The sequence below is a fragment of the Pristiophorus japonicus genome, chromosome 31 (genome assembly GCF_044704955.1).
Source record: "Pristiophorus japonicus isolate sPriJap1 chromosome 31, sPriJap1.hap1, whole genome shotgun sequence".
NCBI lineage: Eukaryota > Metazoa > Chordata > Chondrichthyes > Pristiophoridae > Pristiophorus > Pristiophorus japonicus.
Window position 1 is genome coordinate 9,382,632 of NC_092007.1, and position 22,155 is coordinate 9,404,786.

A 22,155-nucleotide genomic window follows, 5' to 3' on the forward strand; every position below is an offset into this window, starting at 1 on the left:
CGACAGTGCGGTGCTCCCTCAGTACTGCCCCTCCGACAGTGCGGCGCTCCCTCAGTACTGCCCCTCCGACAGTGTGGCGCTCCCTCAGTACTGCCCCTCTGACAGTGCAGCACTCCCTTAGTACTGCCCTTCCGACAGTGCGGTGCTCCCTCAGTACTGCCCCTCCGACAGTGCGGCGCTCCCTCAGTACTGCCCCTCCGACAGTGCGGGGCTCCCTCAGTACTGCCCCTCCGACAGTGCGGCACTCCCTCAGTACCGCCCCTCCGACAGTGCGGGGCTCCCTCAGTACTGCCCCTCCGACAGTGCGGCACTCCCTCAGTACCGCCCCTCCGACAGTGCGGGGCTCCCTCAGTACTGCCCCTCCGACAGTGCGGCGCTCCCTCAGTACTGCCCCTCCGACAGTGCGGTGCTCCCTCAGTACTGCCCCTCCGACAGTGCGGCACTCCCTCAGTACCGCCCCTCCGACAGTGCGGGGCTCCCTCAGTACTGCCCCTCCGACAGTGCGGCGCTCCCTCAGTACTGCCCCTCCGACAGTGCGGTGCTCCCTCAGTACTGCCCCTCCGACAGTGCGAGAGAGGGCGGAAGCGTCCCGTGAGAGGTGCCGGGCCGGGGGGAGTCGGGGGGCTGGGTGGAGGGAGCCTTGCTCCGGCCCGGCCCCCCCGCCGATGCCCCTCAGTGCCGTGGATCCGGGGGCAAGGACATGGAGCCCAGCTGGCCGATGCTGAGGGAGACGGAGGAGGTGAAGCTGGGCAGGCAGTGGCGAGGAGGTAGCGGGCTCAGAACGCTGCCCCGCAGCGTAAACGAGCAAACATCTTTCAGCACCTGGAACTTCTTCAGCGGCTGCAGGCGGTCAAAGGTCTCTGCAAGAGCAAGCGGGAAAGACATCAGCAGTGATCCGCGATGCAGCATTTGCTGCCGGATAAAGACAAGTATCGCCGGGCTCCTGGGCTGCTCTGGTCACTGTTGTAACACAAGCAGCAATTTGTGCACAGCAAGCTCCCACAGACAGCACTGTGGACAACGGGCGGATAATTGATGTGTTTGTCGTGATGTTGGTTGATGAATAAATATTGGCCCCAACCACACCCTGCACTTCTTCAAAATACTGGCCATGGGATCATTCTCGTCCACCCGACAGGGGAGGGGGGAGGAAGGCCGGGGGGGAGAGACGGGGCCTCGGTTTAACCTCTCCTCCAAAAGAGGGTACCTCCGACAGTGCAGTGCTCCCTCAGTACTGCCCCTCCGACAGTGCGGTGCTCCCTCAGTACTGCCCCTCCGACAGTGCGGCGCTCCCTCAGTACTGCCCCTCCGACAGTGCGGCGCTCCCTCATTACTGCCCCTCCGACAGTGCAGCACTCCCTCAGCACCGCCCCTCCGACAGTGCGGCGCTCCCTCAGTACCGCCCCTCCGACAGTGCGGTGCTCCCTCAGTACTGCCCCTCCGACAGTGCGGTGCTCCCTCAGTACTGCCCCTCCGACAGTGCGGCGCTCCCTCAGTACCGCCCCTCCGACAGTGCGGCGCTCCCTCAGTACCGCCCCTCCGACAGTGCGGTGCTCCCTCAGTACTGTCCCTCCGACAGTGCGGCACTCCCTCAGTACTGCCCCTCTGACAGTGCGGCACTCCCTCAGTACTGTCCCTCCGACAGTGCGGCACTCCCTCAGTACTGCCCCTCTGACAGTGCGGCGCTCCCTCAGTACCGCCCCTACGACAGTGCGGCGCTCTCTCAGTACTGCCCCTCCGACAGTGCGGCACTCCCTCAGTACCGCCCCTCCGACAGTGCAGCGCTCCCTCAGTACTGCCCCTCTGACAGTGCGGCACTCCCTCAGTACTGCCCCTCCGACAGTGCGGAACTCCCTCAGTTATCATCATAGGCAGTCCCTCAGAATCGAGGAAGACTTGCTTCTACTCTAAAAGTGAGTTCTCAGGTGACTGAACAGTCCAATACGGGAATTACAGTCCCTGTCACAGGTGGGACAGATAGACGTTGAGGGAAGGGGAGGGTGGGACTGGTTTGCCGCACGCTCCTTCCGCTGCCTGCGCTTGGTTTCTGCACGCTCTCCGCGACGAGACTCGAGGTGCTCAGCGCCCTCCCGGATGCACTTCCTCCACTTAGGGCGGACTGGTCTTTGGGCCAGGGACTCCCAGGTGTCGGTGGGGGATGTTGCACTTTATCAGGGAGGCTTTGAGGGTGGTCCCTTGTAACGTTTCCTCTGCCCACCTGGGGCTCGCTTGCCGCGAAGGAGTTCCGAGTAGAGCGCTTGCTTTGGGAGTCTCATGTCTGGGGACATGCGGACAATGTGGCCCTGCCCAGCGGAGCTGGTCGAGTGTGTGGTCAGTGCTTCGATGCTGGGGATATTGGCCTGGTCGAGGACGCTAACGTTGGTGCGTCTGTCCTCCCAGGGGATTTGCAGGATCTTGCGGAGACATCGTTGGTGGTATTTCTCCAGCGACTTGAGGTGTCTACTGTACATGGTCCAATACTCTGAGCCATACAGGAGGGCGGGTATTACTACAGCCCTGTAGACCATGAGCTTGGTGGTGGATTTGAGGACCTGGTCTTCAAACACTCTTTTCCTCAGGCGGCCGAAGGCTGCACTGGCGCACTGGAGGCGGTGTTGAATCTCTTCATCGATGTCTGCTCTTGTTGATAATAGGCTCCATCGGTGCCGCCCCTCCAACAGTGCGGCGCTCCCTCAGTACTGCCCCTCGACAGTGCGGCGCTCCCTCAGTACTGCCCCTCCGACAGTGCGGCGCTCCCTCTGTACTGGCCCTCCGACAGTGCGGCACTCCCTCGGTACTGCCCCTCCAACAGTGCGGCGCTCCCTCAGTACTGCCCCTCCGACAGTGCGGCGCTCCCTCAGTACTGCCCCTCCGACAGTGCGGCGCTCCCTCAATACTGCCCATCCGACAGTGCAGCACTCCCTCGGTACTGCCCCTCCGACAGTGCGGCGCTCCCTCGGTACTGCCCCTCCGACAGTGCGGCACTCCCTCAGTACTGCCCCTGCGACAGTGCGGCGCTCCCTCAGTACTGCCCCTGCGACAGTGCGGTGCTCCCTCGGTACTGCCCCTCCGTCAGTGCGGGCACTCTCTCAGTACTGCACTGGAGTGTCGGTGTGGATTATAAGAACATAAGAAATAGGAGCAGGAGTCGGCCATTCGGTCCCTCGAGCCTGCTCCGCCATTCAATACGATCATTGCTGATCTGATCATGGACTCAGCTCCACTTCCCTGCCCGCTCCACATAATTCTTTATTCCCTTATCACTCAAAAATCTATCTCCGCCTTAAATATATTCAATGACCCAGCCTCCACAGCTCTCTGAGGCAGAGAATTCCACAGATTTACAACCCTCTGAGAGAAGAAATTCCTCCTCATCTCAGTTTTAAATGGGCGGCCCCTTATTCTAAGACCATGCCCCCTAGTTCTAGTCTCCCCCATCAGTGGAAACATCCTCCCTGCATCCACCTTGTCGAGCCCCCTCATAATCTGATACGTTTCGATAAGATCACCTCTCGTTATGTGCTCAGGTCTCTGGAGAGGGACTTGACCCCACAACCTTCGGACTTAGAAGAGAGTATTACCCACTGAGCCACGGCTAAAGCTGTATACAGGATTCAATGGGATATACGGCCCTTCTCCCTCATTAGGCTTGAACAGCCTGCCCTTACTGTACTATCCGGCTCAACTGCTCCCTGTGGAGCTGAGTTCTGCATCCTTCTGAATTCTCTATTGGATATCTCTCTTGCTGATCTTATATTGATGGTCTCTAGTGATGTTCTTCCCCACACGTGGGAACATTCTCCCAGGGCCAGTCCGTGTGTAGGCCGCGAGAGTAGCCTGACTGGTGGGAGCGGCAGCCACATCAGATCGAGATACACGCACACAGCCCACCCCCCGAGACCGCAGTCACACACACACACAGCCCACCCCCCGAGACCGCAGTCACACACACACACAGCCCACCCCCCGAGACCGCAGTGACACACACACAGCCCACCCTCCGAGACCGCAGTCACACACACACACAGCCCACCCCCCGAGACCGCAGTGACACACACACAGCCCACCCTCCGAGACCGCAGTGACACACACACAGCCCACACTCCGAGACCGCAGTCACACACACACAGCCCACCCTCCGAGACCGCAGTGACACACACACAGCCCACACTCCGAGACCGCAGTGACACACACACAGCCCACCCTCCGAGACCGCAGTGACACACACACAGTCCACCCCCCGAGACCGCAGTCACACACACACACACAGCCCACCCTCCGAGACCGCAGTCACACGCACACACAGCCCACCCCCCCGAGACCGCAGTCACACACACACAGCCCACCCCCCGAGACCGCAGTGACACACACACACAGCCCACCCCCCGAGCCCGCAGTGACACACACACAGCCCACCCCCCGAGACCGCAGTCACACACACACACACAGCCCACCCCCCGAGACCGCAGTCACACGCACACACAGCCCACCCCCCCCGAGACCGCAGTCACACACACACAGCCCACCCCCCAAGACCGCAGTGACACACACACACAGCCCACCCCCCGAGACCGCAGTCACACACACACACACAGCCCACCCCCCCGAGACCGCAGTCACACACACACACAGCCCACCCCCCGAGACCGCAGTCACACGCACACAGCCCACCCCCCGAGACCGCAGTGACACACACACACACACAGCCCACCCCCCGAGACCGCAGTCACACACACACACAGCCCACCCTCCGAGACCGCAGTGACACACACACACAGCCCACCCCCCGAGACCGCAGTGACACACACACACAGCCCACCCCCCGAGACCGCAGTGACACACACACACAGCCCACCCTCCGAGACCGCAGTGACACACACACAGCCCACCCCCCGAGACCGCAGTCACACACACACAGCCCACCCTCCGAGACCGCAGTCACACACACACAGCCCACCCCCCGAGACCGCAGTGACACACACACACACACAGCCCACCCCCCGAGACCGCAGTCACACACACACACAGCCCACCCCCCGAGACCGCAGTCACACACACACACAGCCCACCCCCCGAGACAGCAGTCACACACACACACAGCCCACCCCCGAGACCGCAGTGACACACACACACAGCCCACCCCCCGAGACCGCAGTGACACACACACACAGCCCACCCTCCGAGACCGCAGTGACACACACACAGCCCACCCCCCGAGACCGCAGTCACACACACACAGCCCACCCTCCGAGACCGCAGTCACACACACACAGCCCACCCCCCGAGACCGCAGTGACACACACACACAGCCCACCCTCCCGAGACCGCAGTCACACACACACAGCCCACCCCCCGAGACCGCAGTCACACACACACAGCCCACCCCCCGAGACCGCAGTCACACACACACACAGCCCACCCCCCGAGACCGCAGTCACACACACACACAGCCCACCCCCCGAGACAGCAGTCACACACACACACAGCCCACCCCCCGAGACCGCAGTCACACACACACACAGCCCACCCCCCGAGACCGCAGTCACACACACACACAGCCCACCCCCCGAGACCGCAGTCACACACACACAGCCCACCCCCCGAGACCGCAGTCACACACACACACAGCCCACCCCCCGAGACCGCAGTCACACACACACAGCCCACCCCCCGAGACCGCAGTCACACACACACACAGCCCACCCCCCGAGACCGCAGTCACACACACACACAGCCCACCCCCCGAGACCGCAGTCACACACACACACAGCCCACCCTCCGAGACCGCAGTCACACACACACAGCCCACCCCCCGAGACCACAGTCACACACACACAGCCCTCCCCCCGAGACCGCAGTCACACATACACACACAGCCCACCCACCGAGACCGCAGTCACACACACAGCCCACCCCCCAAGACCGCAGTGACACACACACAGCCCTCCCCCCGAGACCGCAGTCACACACACACACACAGCCCACCCTCCGAGACCGCAGTGACACGCACACAGCCCACCCCCCAAGACCGCAGTGACACAAACACACACAGCCCACCCTCCGAGACCGCAGTCACACACACACACACAGCCCACCCCCCGAGACCGCAGTGACACACACACACAGCCCACCCTCCGAGACCGCAGTGACACACACACACACACAGCCCACCCTCCGAGACCGCAGTGACACACACACACACAGCCCACCCCCCGAGACCGCAGTGACACACACACACAGCCCACCCTCCGAGACCGCAGTCACACACACACACACACAGCCCACCCCCCGAGACCGCAGTGACACACACACACAGCCCACCTCCGAGACCGCAGTCACACACACACACACACAGCCCACCCCCCGAGACCGCAGTGACACACACACACACACACAGCCCACCCCCCGAGACCGCAGTCACACACACACAGCCCACCCCCCGAGACCGCAGTGACACACACACACAGCCCACCCTCCCAGACCGCAGTCACACACGCACAGCCCACCCCCCGAGACCGCAGTCACACACACACACAGCCCACCCTCCGAGACCGCAGTCACACACACACACAGCCCACCCCCCGAGACCGCAGTGACACACACACACACACAGCCCACCCCTCCGAGACCGTAGTCACACACACACACAGCCCACCCCCCGAGACCGCAGTCACACACACACACACAGCCCACCCCCCGAGACCGCAGTCACACACACACACACACAGCCCACCCCCCGAGACCGCAGTCACACACACACACAGCCCACCCCCCGAGACCGCAGTCACACACACACAGCCCACCCCCCGAGACCGCAGTCACACACACACACACAGCCCACCCCCCGAGACCGCAGTGACACACACACACAGCCCACCCCCCGAGACCGCAGTCACACACACACACACACACAGCCCATCCCCCGAGACCGCAGTCACACACACACACACACAGCCCACCCCCCGAGACCGCAGTCACACACACACAGCCCACCCCCCGAGACCGCAGTCACACACACACACAGCCCACCCTCCGAGACCGCAGTCACACACACACAGCCCACCCCCCGAGACCGCAGTCACACACACATACAGCCCACCCCCCGAGACCGCAGTCACACACACACACAGCCCACCCCCCGAGACCGCAGTCACACACACACAGCCCACCCCCCGAGACCGCAGTCACACACACACACAGCCCACTCCCCGAGACCGCAGTCACACACACACACAGCCCACCCCCCGAGACCGCAGTCACACACACACACAGCCCACCCCCCGAGACCGCAGTCACACACACACATTCCACCCCCCGAGACCGCAGTGACACACACACACAGCCCACACTCCGAGACCGCATTGACACACACACAGCCCACCCTCCGAGACCGCAGTCACACACACACACAGCCCACCCTCCGAGACCGCAGTCACACACACACAGCCCACCCCCCGAGACCGCAGTGACACACACACAGCCCACCCCCCGAGACCGCAGTGACACACACACAAAGCCCACCCCCCGAGACCGCAGTGACACACACACACAGCCCACCCTCCGAGACCGCAGTCACACACACACACAGCCTACCCTCCGAGACCGCAGTCACACACACACACACAGCCCACCCCCCGAGACCGCAGTGACACACACACAGCCCAGCCCCCGAGACCGCAGTGACACACACACAAAGCCCACCCCCCGAGACCGCAGTGACACACACACACAGCCCACCCCCCGAGACCGCAGTCACACACACACAGCCCACCCCCCGAGACCGCAGTCACACACACACACAGCCCACCCTCCGAGACCGCAGTCACACACACACAGCCCACCCCCCGAGACCGCAGTGACACACACACAGCCCACCCCCCGAGACCGCAGTCACGCACACACAGCCCACCCCCCGAGACCGCAGTGACACACACACACAGCCCACCCCCCGAGACCGCAGTCACACACACACACAGCCCACCCCCCGAGACCGCAGTCACACACACACACAGCCCACCCTCCGAGACCGCAGTCACACACACACAGCCCACCCCCCGAGACCGCAGTCACACACACACACAGCCCACCCCCCGAGACCGCAGTCACACACACACACAGCCCACCCCCCGAGACCGCAGTCACACACACACAGCCCACCCCCCGAGACCGCAGTGACACACACACACACAGCCCACTCTCCGAGACCGCAGTCACACACACACACAGCCCACCCTCTGAGACCGCAGTCACACACACACACACAGCCCACCCCCCGAGACCGCAGTGACACACACACAGCCCACCCCCCGAGACCGCAGTGACACACACACAAAGCCCACCCCCCGGGACCGCAGTGACACACACACACAGCCCACCCTCCGAGACCGCAGTCACACACACACACAGCCCACCCTCCGAGACCGCAGTCACACACACACACACAGCCCACCCCCCGAGACCGCAGTGACACACACACAGCCCACCCCCCGAGACCGCAGTGACACACACACAAAGCCCACCCCCCGAGACCGCAGTCACACACACACACAGCCCACCCCCCGAGACCGCAGTCACACACACACAGCCCACCCCCCGAGACCGCAGTGACACACACACACAGCCCACCCTCCGAGACCGCAGTCACACACACACAGCCCACCCCCCGAGACCGCAGTGACACACACACAGCCCACCCCCCGAGACCGCAGTCACGCACACACAGCCCACCCCTCGAGACCGCAGTGACACACACACACAGCCCACCCCCCGAGACCGCAGTCACACACATTCAGCCCACCCCCCGAGACCGCAGTCACACACACACACAGCCCACCCTCCGAGACCGCAGTCACACACACACAGCCCACCCCCCGAGACCGCAGTCACACACACACAGCCCACCCTCCGAGACCGCAGTCACACACACTCACACTCTCACACATACTCTCTCACTCACACACACTCACATTCACACATTCTCACACATACTCTCACTCACACTCTCACTCACTCTCTCACTCACACACACTCTCTCACTCTCTCACACACACTCACATTCACACATTCTCACAGATACTCTCACTCACACTCTCTCACTCACACTCACACTCACTCTCACTCACACTCTCACTTACACTCTCACTCACTCTCTCACACACACTCACATTCACACATTCTCACACATACTCTCACTCACACTCTCTCTCACACATACTCTCTCACTCACACACACTCACATTCACACATTCTCACACATACTCTCACTCACTCTCTCACTCACACTCTCACTCACACACACTCACTCTCTCACACATACTCTCTCACTCTCACACACTCACACACACTCACATTCTCTCACATACTCTCACTCACACTCTCTCACTCACACACTCTCACACATACTCTCACACTCTCTCACACTCACATTCTCTCACACTCTCCCACTCACACACACTCTCTCACTCACTCTCACACTCATACTCTCACTCACACTCTCTCACTCACACACACTCTCTCACTCACTCACACTCTCTCACACACTCTCTCACACACATACTCTCACTCACACTCTCTCACTCACACACTCTCACACATACTCTCACACTCTCTCACACTCACACACTCTCTCACACTCTCCCACTCACACACACTCTCTCACTCACTCTCACACTCATACTCTCACTCACACTCTCTCACTCACACTCTCTCACTCACTCTCTCACACACTCACACACTCACACTCACTCTCTCACACACTCACACACTCTCACTCACTCTCTCTTACTCACACTCTCTCACTCACACTCTCTCACTCACACACACTCTCTCACTCACTCACACTCTCTCACACACTCTCTCACGCACATACTCTCACTCACACTCTCTCACTCACACACATACTCTCACACTCTCTCACTCTCCCACTCACACATTCTCTCACACTCTCCCACTCACACACACTCTCTCACTCACTCTCACACTCTCACTCACTCTCACACTCTCTCACTCACACACACTCTCTCACTCACTCACACTCTCTCACACACTCTCTCACACACATACTCTCACTCACACTCTCTCACTCACACACTCTCACACATACTCTCACACTCTCTCACACTCACACACTCTCTCACACTCTCCCACTCACACACACTCTCTCACTCACTCTCACACTCATACTCTCACTCACACTCTCTCACTCACACTCTCTCACTCACACTCTCTCACTCACACTCTCTCACACTCTCTCACTCACACTCTCTCACTCACACTCTCTCACTCACTCTCACACTCACACTCTCTCACTCACACTCTCTCACTCACACTCTCTCACACACTCTCTCACACACTCACACACACACTCTCTCACTCACACTCTCTCACTCACACTCTCTCACACTCTCTCACTCACACTCTCTCACTCACACACTCTCACTCACTCTCACACTCACACTCTCTCACTCACACTCTCTCACTCACACTCTCTCACTCACTCACACACACACTCTCTCACTCACACTCTCTCACTCACACTCTCTCACACTCTCTCACTCACACTCTCTCACTCACACTCTCTCACTCACTCTCACACTCACACTCTCTCACTCACACTCTCTCACTCACTCTCACACTCACACTCTCTCACTCACACTCTCTCACTCACTCACACACACACTCTCTCACTCACACTCTCTCACTCACTCTCACACTCACACTCTCTCACTCACACTCTCTCACACTCTCTCACTCACACTCTCTCACTCACACTCTCTCACTCACACTCTCTCACTCACTCTCACTCACACTCTCTCACTCACACTCTCTCACTCACTCTCTCACACACTCACACACACACTCTCTCACTCACACTCTCTCACTCACTCTCACACTCACACTCTCTCACTCACACTCTCTCACTCACTCACACACACACTCTCTCACTCACACTCTCTCACTCACTCTCACACTCACACTCTCTCACTCACACTCTCTCACTCACACTCTCTCACACTCTCTCACTCACACTCTCTCACTCACACTCTCTCACTCACTCTCACACTCACACTCTCTCACTCACACTCTCTCACTCACTCACACACACACTCTCTCACTCACACTCTCTCACTCACTCTCACACTCACACTCTCTCACTCACACTCTCACACTCACACTCTCTCACTCACACTCTCTCACTCACACTCTCTCACTCACACTCTCTCACTCACTCTCACACTCACACTCTCTCACTCACTCTCACTCACACTCTCTCACTCACTCTCTCACACACTCACACACACAGCGACTCTTGCAGCGTGCAGTGTGCGCTGGATTCGGAAACGGAGAATCGGAGCCTGCCTCCCTCACCGACGCCCCCCCCCCCCCGCCTCCACCCCAGGGCAGGTCACAGCGCTTTGCACACTGCACAGTCACAGACCACCCCTACCCCCCCTCAAACCCCCTCTGCCCTCAACCGCACCCCCCACCCGCCCCACCTCTCCACCCGCTGAGCTGCACTTACCGGCCTGTTCGCGGCAAACGTTTCCATTGCAGCTTTGCGTCGGGTCGAGCGCCTCGGCCCACGGCCCACTCTGCGTCCCCTCCGCGCGGAGCACGCCGGACGTGGGGCTGTCGGCGGCGGAGGAGGACAACCGGGGCGGCGAGGCGGGCTTGGTCGCCGGGCGAGGGACCGGGCTCGAAGACGGGGTGGGCGAGTAGCTGAGGACCATCAGGGCCTCCGCCGCCTCCTTGTGCAGCTGTTCCTCGGAGAGCAGGGAGGCGAAGGAGAGTCTCCGGGGGGTGCACAGGGCCTTCGCTCTTCTGGTGGGGGTCTGCAAATCAGAACGACGGGTTACACACAGCGTCAGAAATCAATTGTTTCCTCTTTCCCCGCGGCCGTTCGACTAAAAATAAGAGAAACGGTGAGCGCCTACCTTTGGGTCGAATGCTGTAAGGTTACACATCTTCAGAAAAATGGGGATTTTTAAGATACTCCAGAAAAATCAAGTCGCTCCCAAATATAACGGAGCAACTCCTGGACAAAATTAAGCCCATTATAAGGTTACTAATCTTCAGAAAAATGCAGACCATGAAATAAAAGTTGATTGATACAAGCTTTGGGATTAAACTGGACAATTAAGGACATCCTGTGGTCAGGAACCAAAACTGACTTCATGCTTAGCAACAATAGAGTTGTTACATCAGGCCCTGAACTCGATTGACCAGGGTGGGGAAAACAGGCACTGGAGACATCGAATCTGTGGAATTCTCTGCCCATCTGTGGAATTCTCTGCCCAAGGAAGCAGTTGAGGCTAGCTCATTGAATGTATTCAAGTCACAGATTGATAGATTTTTAACCAATAAGGGAATTAAGGGTTACGGGGAGCGGGCGGGTAAGTGGAGCTGAGTCCACGGCCAGATCAGCCATGATCTTATTGAATGGCGGAGTAGGCTCGAAGGGCTAGATGGCCTACTCCTGTTCCTAATTCTTATGTTCTTATGTAACAAGATTAGGCAACAAAGGACCCCCACGGAATGCAAATTTTGGGCTAACAGCATTCAGTATAAGGAAATACCTTTTGCACTGTCGACGCCGCGTGCAAATTAGTAGCCATACAAGTATGTCGCTCCTTAAATACAGAGACCAAAACTGCACGCAGTACTCCAGGTGTGGCCTCACCAATACCCTGTACAGTTGTAGCAAGACTTCCCTACTTCCAGGAACAACAAACACCTTCATGAGAGCAGGAAGTAATAACGCAAGGGGCAAATGGAGACAACAGGGGTAGGTGGGACAGTAAGCTGTGAGGAGAACACAAAGCGTCTGCAAAGAGATATAGACAGACAAAGTGAGTGGGCAGTCAGGCGGCAGGTGCAGTTTAATGTGGGGAAATGTGAGGTTCTTCACTTTGTCAGGAAGAACGGAAAATTTTTTAAATGGTGAGAAACTTTCCCATGTTGGTGCTCAGGGAGATTTGGGTGACCTTGTGCAAGAAACACAGCAAGTGAGCATGCAGGTACAGCAAGCTAATAGGGAAGGCAAAGGGCATGCTGAACTTTATTACAAGGGGGGTTGGAGTATAACAGTAAGGAAGTCTGGCTACAATTGTACAGGGTCCTGGTGAGACCACACCTGGAGTACTGCGCACAGTTCTGGTCTCCTTATCTGAGGAAGGATATACTTGCCTTGGAGACGGTGCAACGGAGATTCACCAGACTGATTCTTGGGACGAGAGAGCTGCCTTATGATGAGCGATTGTGCAGAATGGGCCCTTACTCTCTGGAGTTTAGAAGAATGAGAGGTGATATTGAAACATAGCAGATTCTGAGGGGGCTTGACAGGGTAGATACAGGGAGGGTGTTTCCCCCCCCCCGGGCTGGGGAGTCTAGAACCAGGGGTCACACAGTCTCAGGATAAGGGGTCGGCCATTGAGGACTGAGATGAGGAGGAATTTCTTCACTCAGAGGGGGGTGAATCTTTGGAATTCTCTGCCCCCCAGGGCTGTGGAGGCTCGGTCGTTGAGTATAGTCAAGGCTGAGATCGGGAGATTTTTGGCGTCGAGGGGAATCGAGGGAAAGTGGAGTTGAGGTCGGTGATCAGCCGTGATCGTATTGAATGGTGGAGCAGGCTCGAGGGGCCGACTCCTGATCCTATTTTTTATGTCCATGAAAGAGGCGGAAAGGATATGGGCGGGGGCCCCAACACCAACCTGGTACGCTGGTCCGACTTGCATGGGCGTGTACTCGGTCTGGCCCGAGCTGTGTGTCGGGGGCACTGCTGACTGCAGCACGGAGGAGCACTCGTTGGCAGAGATCCCGGGGCTCTGCGCCCCGCAGCTGTAGGATACGGCGGGCCTGGGCTCGACGCGGGAGGAGGGAGGGCACAAGCCGGGCGCGGTGGGCGGCAGTGGCAACCTGTAACGGCGAGAAAGGTTAGAGGTGAAAGAGCGATCTGCCGTGCGTGGATGGCTGGGCTTCCCGCCTTTGACCACTCGACTGTAATCGATCAAAACATGCCACCCGAGCCGTGGTGGGTTATTGGGCCAATGTCTCGTCTCCCACAGTGCAGCGCTCCCTCAGCACCGCCCCTCCGGCAGTGCGGCGCTCCCTCAGTACTGCCCCTCCGACAGTGCGGCACTCCCTCAGTACTGACCCTCCGACAGTGCGGCGCTCCCTCAGTACTGCCCCTCCGACAGTGCAGCGCTCCCTCAGTACCGCCCCTCCGACAGTGCTGCGCTCCCTCAGTACCGCCCCTCCGACAGTGCGGCGCTCCCTCAGTACTGCCCCTCCGACAGTGCGGCACTCCCTCAGTACTGCCCCTCCCACAGTGCGGCGCTCCCTCAGTACTGCCCCTCCCACAGTGCGGCGCTCCCTCAGTACTGCCTCTCCGACAGTGCGGCGCTCCCTCAGTACTGCCTCTCCGACAGTGCGGCGCTCCCTCAGTACTGCCTCTCCGACAGTGCGGCGCTCCCTCAGTACTGCCTCTCCGACAGTGCGGCGCTCCCTCAGTACTGCCCCTCCGACAGTGCGGTGCTCCCTCAGTACCGCCCCTCCGACAGTGCGGCACTCCCTCAGTACTGCCTCTCCGACAGTGCGGCGCTCCCTCAGTACTGCCCCTCCGACAGTGCGGCGCTCCCTCAGTACTGCCTCTCCGACAGTGCGGCACTCCCTCAGTACTGCCTCTCCCACAGTGCGGCGCTCCCTCAGTACTGTCCCTCCCACAGTGCGGCGCTCCCTCAGTACTGCCCTCCGACAGTGCGGCACTCCCTCAGTACTGCCCCTCCGACAGTGCGGCGCTCCCTCAGTACTGCCCCTCCGACAGTGCGGCGCTCCCTCAGTACTGCCCCTCCGACAGTGCGGCGCTCCCTCAGTACTGCCCCTCCGGCAGTGCTGCACTCCCTCAGTACTGCCCCTCCAACAGTGCGGCGCTCTCGGGGAGCCCCTGAAAATACTGACACTCCAAGATGACTGGAGACCAGCTCTGCTGCACGCACCTAGTGGGCACACATATCGCAGTGTGGGCTGGCCCGTGTTGCCCCTGGGCCCACGCCTCTCCTGGGCCCGATCACATCGCTCTGCAATCTGTCACCACTCCTGCTCTAACGCCCACTCCCGGGGACACCCGTAAAGACTGACACACTCCCGGAAACCTCCTGTAAAAACTGACACACCCCCGGAGACACTCGTAAATACTGACACACCCCCGGGGACCCCCTGTAAATACTGACACACTCCCCGGGGACCACCTGTAAATACTGACAACCCCGGGGACCTCCTGTAAATACTGACTCACTCCCCGGGACCCCCTGTAAATACTGACACACACTCCCGGAAACACCCGTAAATACTGATACACCCCCGGGGACCTCCTGTAAATACTGACACACCCCCGGGGACACCCTGTAAATACTGACACACCCCCGGGGACCTCCTGTAAATACTGACACACCCCTGGGGACACCCTGTAAATACTGACACACTCCCGGGGACCTCTTGCAAATACTGACACACTCCCGGGGACCCCCTGTAAATACTGACACACACTCCCCGAAACCCCCTATAAATACTGACACACACTTCCCGGGACCCCCTGTAAATACTGACACACACTCCCCGGGGACCCCCTGTAAATACTGACACACTCCCGGGGACCCCCTGTAAATACTGACACACTCCCGGGGACCCCCTGTAAATACTAACACACACTCCCGGGCACCCCCCCTGTAAATACTGACACACTCCCGGGCACCCCCCCTGTAAATATTGACACACTCCTGCGGCCCCAACTGACTCAAGAGAGAGCGAGCTTCCCCGCCCGCCCCCCCCCCAGACACTCACCTGACTGGGCCGGTGAGGTGTTGCGACGTGATGTGGGGGCTGTGGTACCAGTAGGGGGCGGTGTGCCGCTGCTGCAAAGCCTGATGGGTGTTGGGATGCGGCACCATGACATCATGCTGGCCCTGCCGCAGCGAGACGACGCTCTCGATGGCCAGGAGCACGTCTCCCTGGCAACGCTCTGGAGTGGAAGGAAACGCACGGGGGCGGGGCGGGGGGGGGGTGGGGGGAGTACATCATATTTCCGATATGTAATATTTCCAAGTTTGCCGCCGACATAAAACACGAGGTGGGATTGTGAGTTGTGAGGAGGATGCAAAGACACTGCAAGGCGATTTCGATCGGTTGAGTGAGTGGGCAAACACATGGCAGATGCAGTATAACGCGGATAAATGTGACGTTATCCACCTTGGTCGGAAAAACATAAGGACAAAGTATTACTGAAATGGTGATGGATTGGGCAGTGTCAATGTGCAGAGGGACCTGGGTGACCTCGTACACCAGTCACTGAAAGCAAACATGCTGGTGCAGCAAGCAGTTTGGAAGGCAAATGGTCTGTTGGCCTTCATTGCGAGAGGGTTTGAGGACAGGAGCAAGGATGTCTTACTCCAGTTATACAGGGCCTTGGTGAGACCGCACCTGGAGTACTGTGTGCAGTTTTGGTCTCCTTACCTAAGGAAGGATATACTTGCCATAGAGGGAGTGCAGCGAAGGTTCACCAGACTGGTTCCTGGGCTGGCAGGACTGTCGTATGAGGAGAGATTACATAGAAACATAGAAAATAGGTGCAGGAGTCGGCCATTCGGCCCTTTGAGCCTGCACCACCATTCAATGAGTTCATGACTGAACATGCAACTTCAGTACCCCATTCCTGCTTTCTCGCCATACCCCTTGATCCCCCTAGTAGTAAGGACTACATCTAACTCCCTTTTGAATATATTTAGTGAACTGGCCTCAACAACTTTCTGTGGTAGAGAATTCCACAGGTTCACCACTCTCTGGGTGAAGAAGTTTCTCCTCATCTCGGTCCTAAATGGCTCACCCCTTATCCTTAGACTGTGACCCCTGGTTCTGGACTTCCCCAACATTAATAAGAACATAAGAACATAAGAATTAGGAACAGGAGTAGGCCATCTAGCCCCTCGAGCCTGCTTCGCCACCCAACAAGATCACGGCTGATCTGGCCGTGGACTCAGCTCCACTTTGGGTCGACTAGGCCTGTATTCACTGGAGTTTAGAAGAATGAAAGGGGATCTCATTGAAAGGTATAAAATTCTGACGGGGTTGGACAGACTGGATGTGGGGAAGATGTTTCCCCGGGGCTGGGAAGTCTAGAACAAGGGGTCACACAGTCTCAGGATACGGGGTAGGAAATTTAGGCCCGAGATGAGGAGAAACATTCTCACTTAGAGGCTGGCGAACCTGTGGAATTCTCGACCACAGAAGGCTGTGGAGGCCAAGTCACTGAATATAGTTAAGAGGGAGATCGGTAGATTTCTAGACACAAAAGGCATCAAGGGGTCTGGGGAGAAAGCGGGGAATATGGTGTTGAGATAGAGGATCAGCCATGATCATATTGAATGGTGCAGGCTCGAGGGGCCGAATGGCCCACTACTGCTCCTATTTTCTATGTTTCGATGTTTCTATATATATGTTGCTAGCATTCCAGCTCTTCCCTGCTACGATCCACAACTGCGCACTTTGAGTAAGCACGAGACACTGGATAGCATAGTGCAAGAACGGGCTTTATTGATACCTAGGTTGACGGATCAACCCAATCCAGTCAAAGGGTGGCTTCCCGCTTCAAGTTCTGTCTTTCAAGCCTCTCTGAAGAGCAATTAAAGACCGCGCTCTTTTATAAGAAAGACTTGCATTTATATAGCGCCTTTCATGACCGCCAGACATACAAAGTGCTTTATAGCCAATGAAGTACTTTTGGAGTGTGGTCACTGTTGTATTGTGGGAAATGCGGCAGACAATTTGCGCACAGCAAGCTCCCACTCACAGCAATGTGATAATGACCCAGATCACCTGTTTTTGTTATGTTGGTTGAGGAATAAATATTGGCCCCAGAACACCGGGGAGAACTATCCTGCTCTTCTTGGAAATGGTACCATGGGATTTTTTACGTTCACCTTGAGAGGGCAGACGGGGCCTCGGTTTAACATCTCATCCGAAATACGATACTTCCGACAGTGCGGCGCTCCCTCAGTACTGCCCCTCCAACAGTGCGGCGCTCCCTCAGTACTGCCCCTCCGACAGTGCGGCGCTCCGTCAGCACTGCCCCTCCGACAGTACGGCGCTCCCTCAGCACTGCCCCTCCGACAGTGCGTCGCTCCCTCAGTACTGCCCCTCCGACAGTGCGGCACTCCCTCAGTACTGCCCCTCCGACAGTGCGGCGTTCCCTCAATACTGTCCCTCCGACAGTGCGGCGCTCCCTCAGCACTGCCCCTCCGACAGTGCGGCGCTCCCTCAGCACTGCCCCTCCGACAGTGCGGCGCTCCCTCAGGACTGCCCCTCCGACAGTGCGGTGCTCCCTCAGTACTGCCTCTCCGACAGTGCGGCGCTCCCTCAGGACTGCCCCTCCGACAGTGCGGTGCTCCCTCAGTACTGCCTCTCCGACAGTGCGGCGCTCCCTCAGTACTGCCCCTCCGACAGTGCGGCGCTCCCTCAACCATCGGCGGCCGTGCCTTCTGTTGCCTGGGCCCCTAAACCTCTCCGCCTCTCTTTCTTCGCTCCTTAAAACATACCTCTTTGACCAAGCTGTTGGTCACCTGCTCTCATTTCTGCTTACGCAGCCCTTGTGTCAATTTTTTAGCGCATACTACTCCTGTGTTGCGCCTTGGGACGTGTCAGTAAGTTAAAGGCGCTATATAAATGCAAGCTGCTGTTATATAACTGCAAGATCCGGTTCGCGTTGTTGAGCGGAGGTGAGGCCGAGGTGTGGGCGAACCCGGCTTGTCACTCACCCAGTACTGTCTCCAGGAGCTGTGGGCTGTGCTGTGGGAACACCTGGCAGAGCAGGCCATGGTAGCTGGGGTAACGCTGGACGATGGCGGGCGGAGCCAAGCTGTGCAAGGCCGGGCCAGCCATATCGGGACAAGGCGCGTAGGCGACCATCGCCGGCGGCAACGAGGCCTGTTGCTGTTGCTGGATCCTGCCCAAGGCCTGGGGCTCCCTCTGGAGGAAAAGAAGGGAAGAAAAAGCAAGACTTGCATTTATATAGCGCCTTTCGCCGCCACCGGACGTCTCAATGCGCCTCACAACCAATGAGGTACTTTTGGAGTGTGGTCACTGTTGTATTGTGGGAAACGCGGCAGGCAATTTGTGCACAGCAAGCTCCCACACACAGCGATGTGATAATGACCCGGATCACATCTGTTTTTTGTTATGTTGATTGAGGGATAAATATTGGCCCAGGACACCGGGGAGAACTCCCCCTGCTCTTCTTCCAAATAGTGGCCGTGGGATCTTTTACATCCACCTGAGAGGGCAGACGGGGCCTCGGTTTAACGGCTCATCCGAAAGACGGTCCCTCCGACAGTGCAGTGCTCCCTCAGTACTGCCCCTCCGACAGTGCAACGCTCCCTCAGTACTGCCCCTCCGACAGTGCGGCGCTCCCTCAGTACTGCCCCTCCGACAGTGCGGCGCTCCCTCAGTACTGCCCCTCCGACAGTGCGGCGCTCCCTCAGTACTGCCCCTCCGACAGTGCGGCGCTCCCTCAGCACTGCCCCTCCGACAGTGCGGCTCTCCCTCAGTACCGCCCCTCCGACAGTGCGGCTCTCCCTCAGTACCGCCCCTCCGACAGTGCGGCTCTCCCTCAGTACCGCCCCTCCGACAGTGCGGCGCTCCCTCAGTACTGCCCCTCCGACAGTGCAACGCTCCCTCAGCACTGCCCCTCCGACAGTGCGGCGCTCCCTCAGTACCGCCCCTCCGACAGTGCGGCGCTCCCTCAGTACCGCCCCTCCGACAGTGCAGCTCTCCCTCAGTACTGCCCCTCCGACAGTGCGGTTCTCCCTCAGTACCGCCCCTCCGACAGTGCGGCTCTCCCTCAGTACTGCCCCTCCGACAGTGCGGCGCTCCCTCAGTACTGCCCCTCCGACAGTGCGCCGCTCGCTCAGCGTTGCATTGGGCTTTATGTGCTTAAGTCCCTGGAGTGGGACTGGAACCCACAACCGTCTGACTCAGAGGCGAGTGTGCTGCCCACTGAGCCACAGCCGACACAGGTCAACAGCAACATGAGCCGTTTAGTGTCATGAACATATGCACCCTGCCTGTGAATTATTCCTCGTCCTTCTACTGAAGCCATCAGAGGCAGTGGCACTAATGCAGAACTGGAGATGGTGGGAAAGGGGAGACTGACTGGGACGCAAAGCTTTGCGGATATTTAAAGACGTGCGTGTGTGTGTGTGATCTGCCATGATTTGTTCCTGTGACTCTGTAACCGTGCCGAGTATTGGGCGCAAATTGCCGCGGAGGCTGCAGATCCCCTGCCCGCCGTGGTGAATGTTGTTCTGGGACCCGGCCCAGTGTCAGGCTTGCTCGGGCTTGTTGGCAGGAGTCACTCCGTCATGAAATACGGGGTGAAGCCCGAACTCCGCCTCCCTCTGCACCCCCCCCCACCCCCGCCCCCGCCCACCCACCACCCAGCCGTGCTGTTACCTTGACAACGACGCCCGGAGTGTGCTGGATGGCGATGCACTTCATCACGTGGTCCGCCGGCCTGGATTCCGGCAGCTGAACTTCAGTCTTCACCCGCGTTGGATTGGCTGAAATTGAGAGGAAACGGCGGTGAGTGTAAAGCGAGAGACAATCCACCGGCAATGACTGACGGGACAGGGTAAGCAACCCTTTGCAAACGCTGCTCTCAGACCGCGTCACGGTTCACGAATGCAAGCATGCTGGGAGGAGGCGTGCTCGCTCTCTCTTATTGACTCTCCATTTTGAAAAGGACAGGGCCCCGAGTTTGGTGAAGGCCCCCGCCCGCCCAAAGGAACGCCGATGGCCGCCGAGCTAGCGGACGGTACTTTGGGGGCGGGGTATTCACGGCCGAGGTCCCTCCGAGGTTGGCGGGCGGCAAATGCACGACGTACACCGCCAACCTGGGCGGCAGACAGCGGGCGGGCGCTCCCAATCTCGCCGACCGAGGCGCTTGCCGCCCAAGGGCCACCGAGCCGAGGTTCCCAGCGGCCCTCCCCTCCCGCCCGTTCCAGACCAGATCGAAACTGGCGCTGGGGCGGAACACCAGAGGAGGAATGTCACCGGCAGTGGGCGGTGAGTGCATCAATTTCGGGCTGATAGAATTACCGAGTATTTACAGCACAGGAGAAGGCCACTGGGCCCCCACCGCTCCGTGCCGGGGTTTATGTCCCACCGCTCCGTGCCGGGGTTTATGTCCCACCGCTCCGTGCCGGGGTTTATGTCCCACCGCTCCGTGCCGGGGTTTATGTCCCACCGCTCCGTGCCGGGGTTTATGTCCCACCGCTCCGTGCCGGGGTTTATGTCCCACCGCTCCGTGCCGGGGTTTCTGCTCCACACCCAACCTCCTCCGTCCCCTCTCCATCTCACCCCATCACCATATCCCTCTATCCCTTTCTCCCTCATGTGTTTATCCAGCTTCCCCCTTCATTGTATCTCTGCTCCTCGCCTTGACCCCGAGCTCCACATTCTCACCCCTCTCTGGGGTAAAGAGGTTTCTCCGGATTGGAGGGATTCACACGTGGAATTGCGGGAAAGAAGGGTGCAGATTTGGGAGGCAACGACATGTTCAAGGACTTTGGAGAGGAAAGGGAGGTTGGGGATGGGGCGGGGGTTTGCAAGGTCGGAGGGATCGAGGGTTGGTTTTTTGAGGAGAGGGGCGATGACGTATTAGTGATAGGACCTGGAATATCAGGTCCTTCATTGAAACACCTGGGAACTCAACCCTTTTGGCGTGGAAGCAAGTCATCCTCATTTCGAGGGACTGCCTATAATGTTGAGTGATATCCAACAATACCTCACCTAGGGGCAAGGTGGGGTATATGATAATACCCCACATACGGGCAATGGGGATATAGGACAATACTCGATAATACCCCACATAGGGGCAATGGAGATATACGACAATACTCGATAATACCCCACATAGGGGCAATGGAGATATACGACAAAACTCGATAATACCCCACATAGGGGCAATGGAGATATATGACAATACTCGATAATACCCCACATAGGGGCAATGGGGATATACAACAATACTCGATATTATCCCACATAGGGGCAATGGAGATATAGGACAATACTCGATAATACCCCACATAGGGGCAATGGAGATATACG

The 22,155-nt window shown here is 58.6% G+C and overlaps 1 protein-coding gene across 1 annotated transcript in view; it reads right to left on the reverse strand.

The window, feature by feature from the left end:
* Positions 1-497: 497 nt before the first annotated feature.
* Positions 498-22,155, reverse strand: part of LOC139240438 (doublesex- and mab-3-related transcription factor C2-like) — a 60,087-nt gene continuing 38,429 nt past the window's right edge. The window contains exons 4-9 of the mRNA XM_070868963.1: positions 20,497-20,603; positions 18,804-19,014; positions 15,838-16,015; positions 13,710-13,914; positions 11,522-11,831; positions 498-860 (exon numbers count right to left, since the gene is read on the reverse strand). Coding sequence (XP_070725064.1) covers positions 673-860; positions 11,522-11,831; positions 13,710-13,914; positions 15,838-16,015; positions 18,804-19,014; positions 20,497-20,603 — 1,199 coding nt within the window. The 3' untranslated portion in view covers positions 498-672. The remainder of the gene's footprint in view (positions 861-11,521; positions 11,832-13,709; positions 13,915-15,837; positions 16,016-18,803; positions 19,015-20,496; positions 20,604-22,155) is intronic.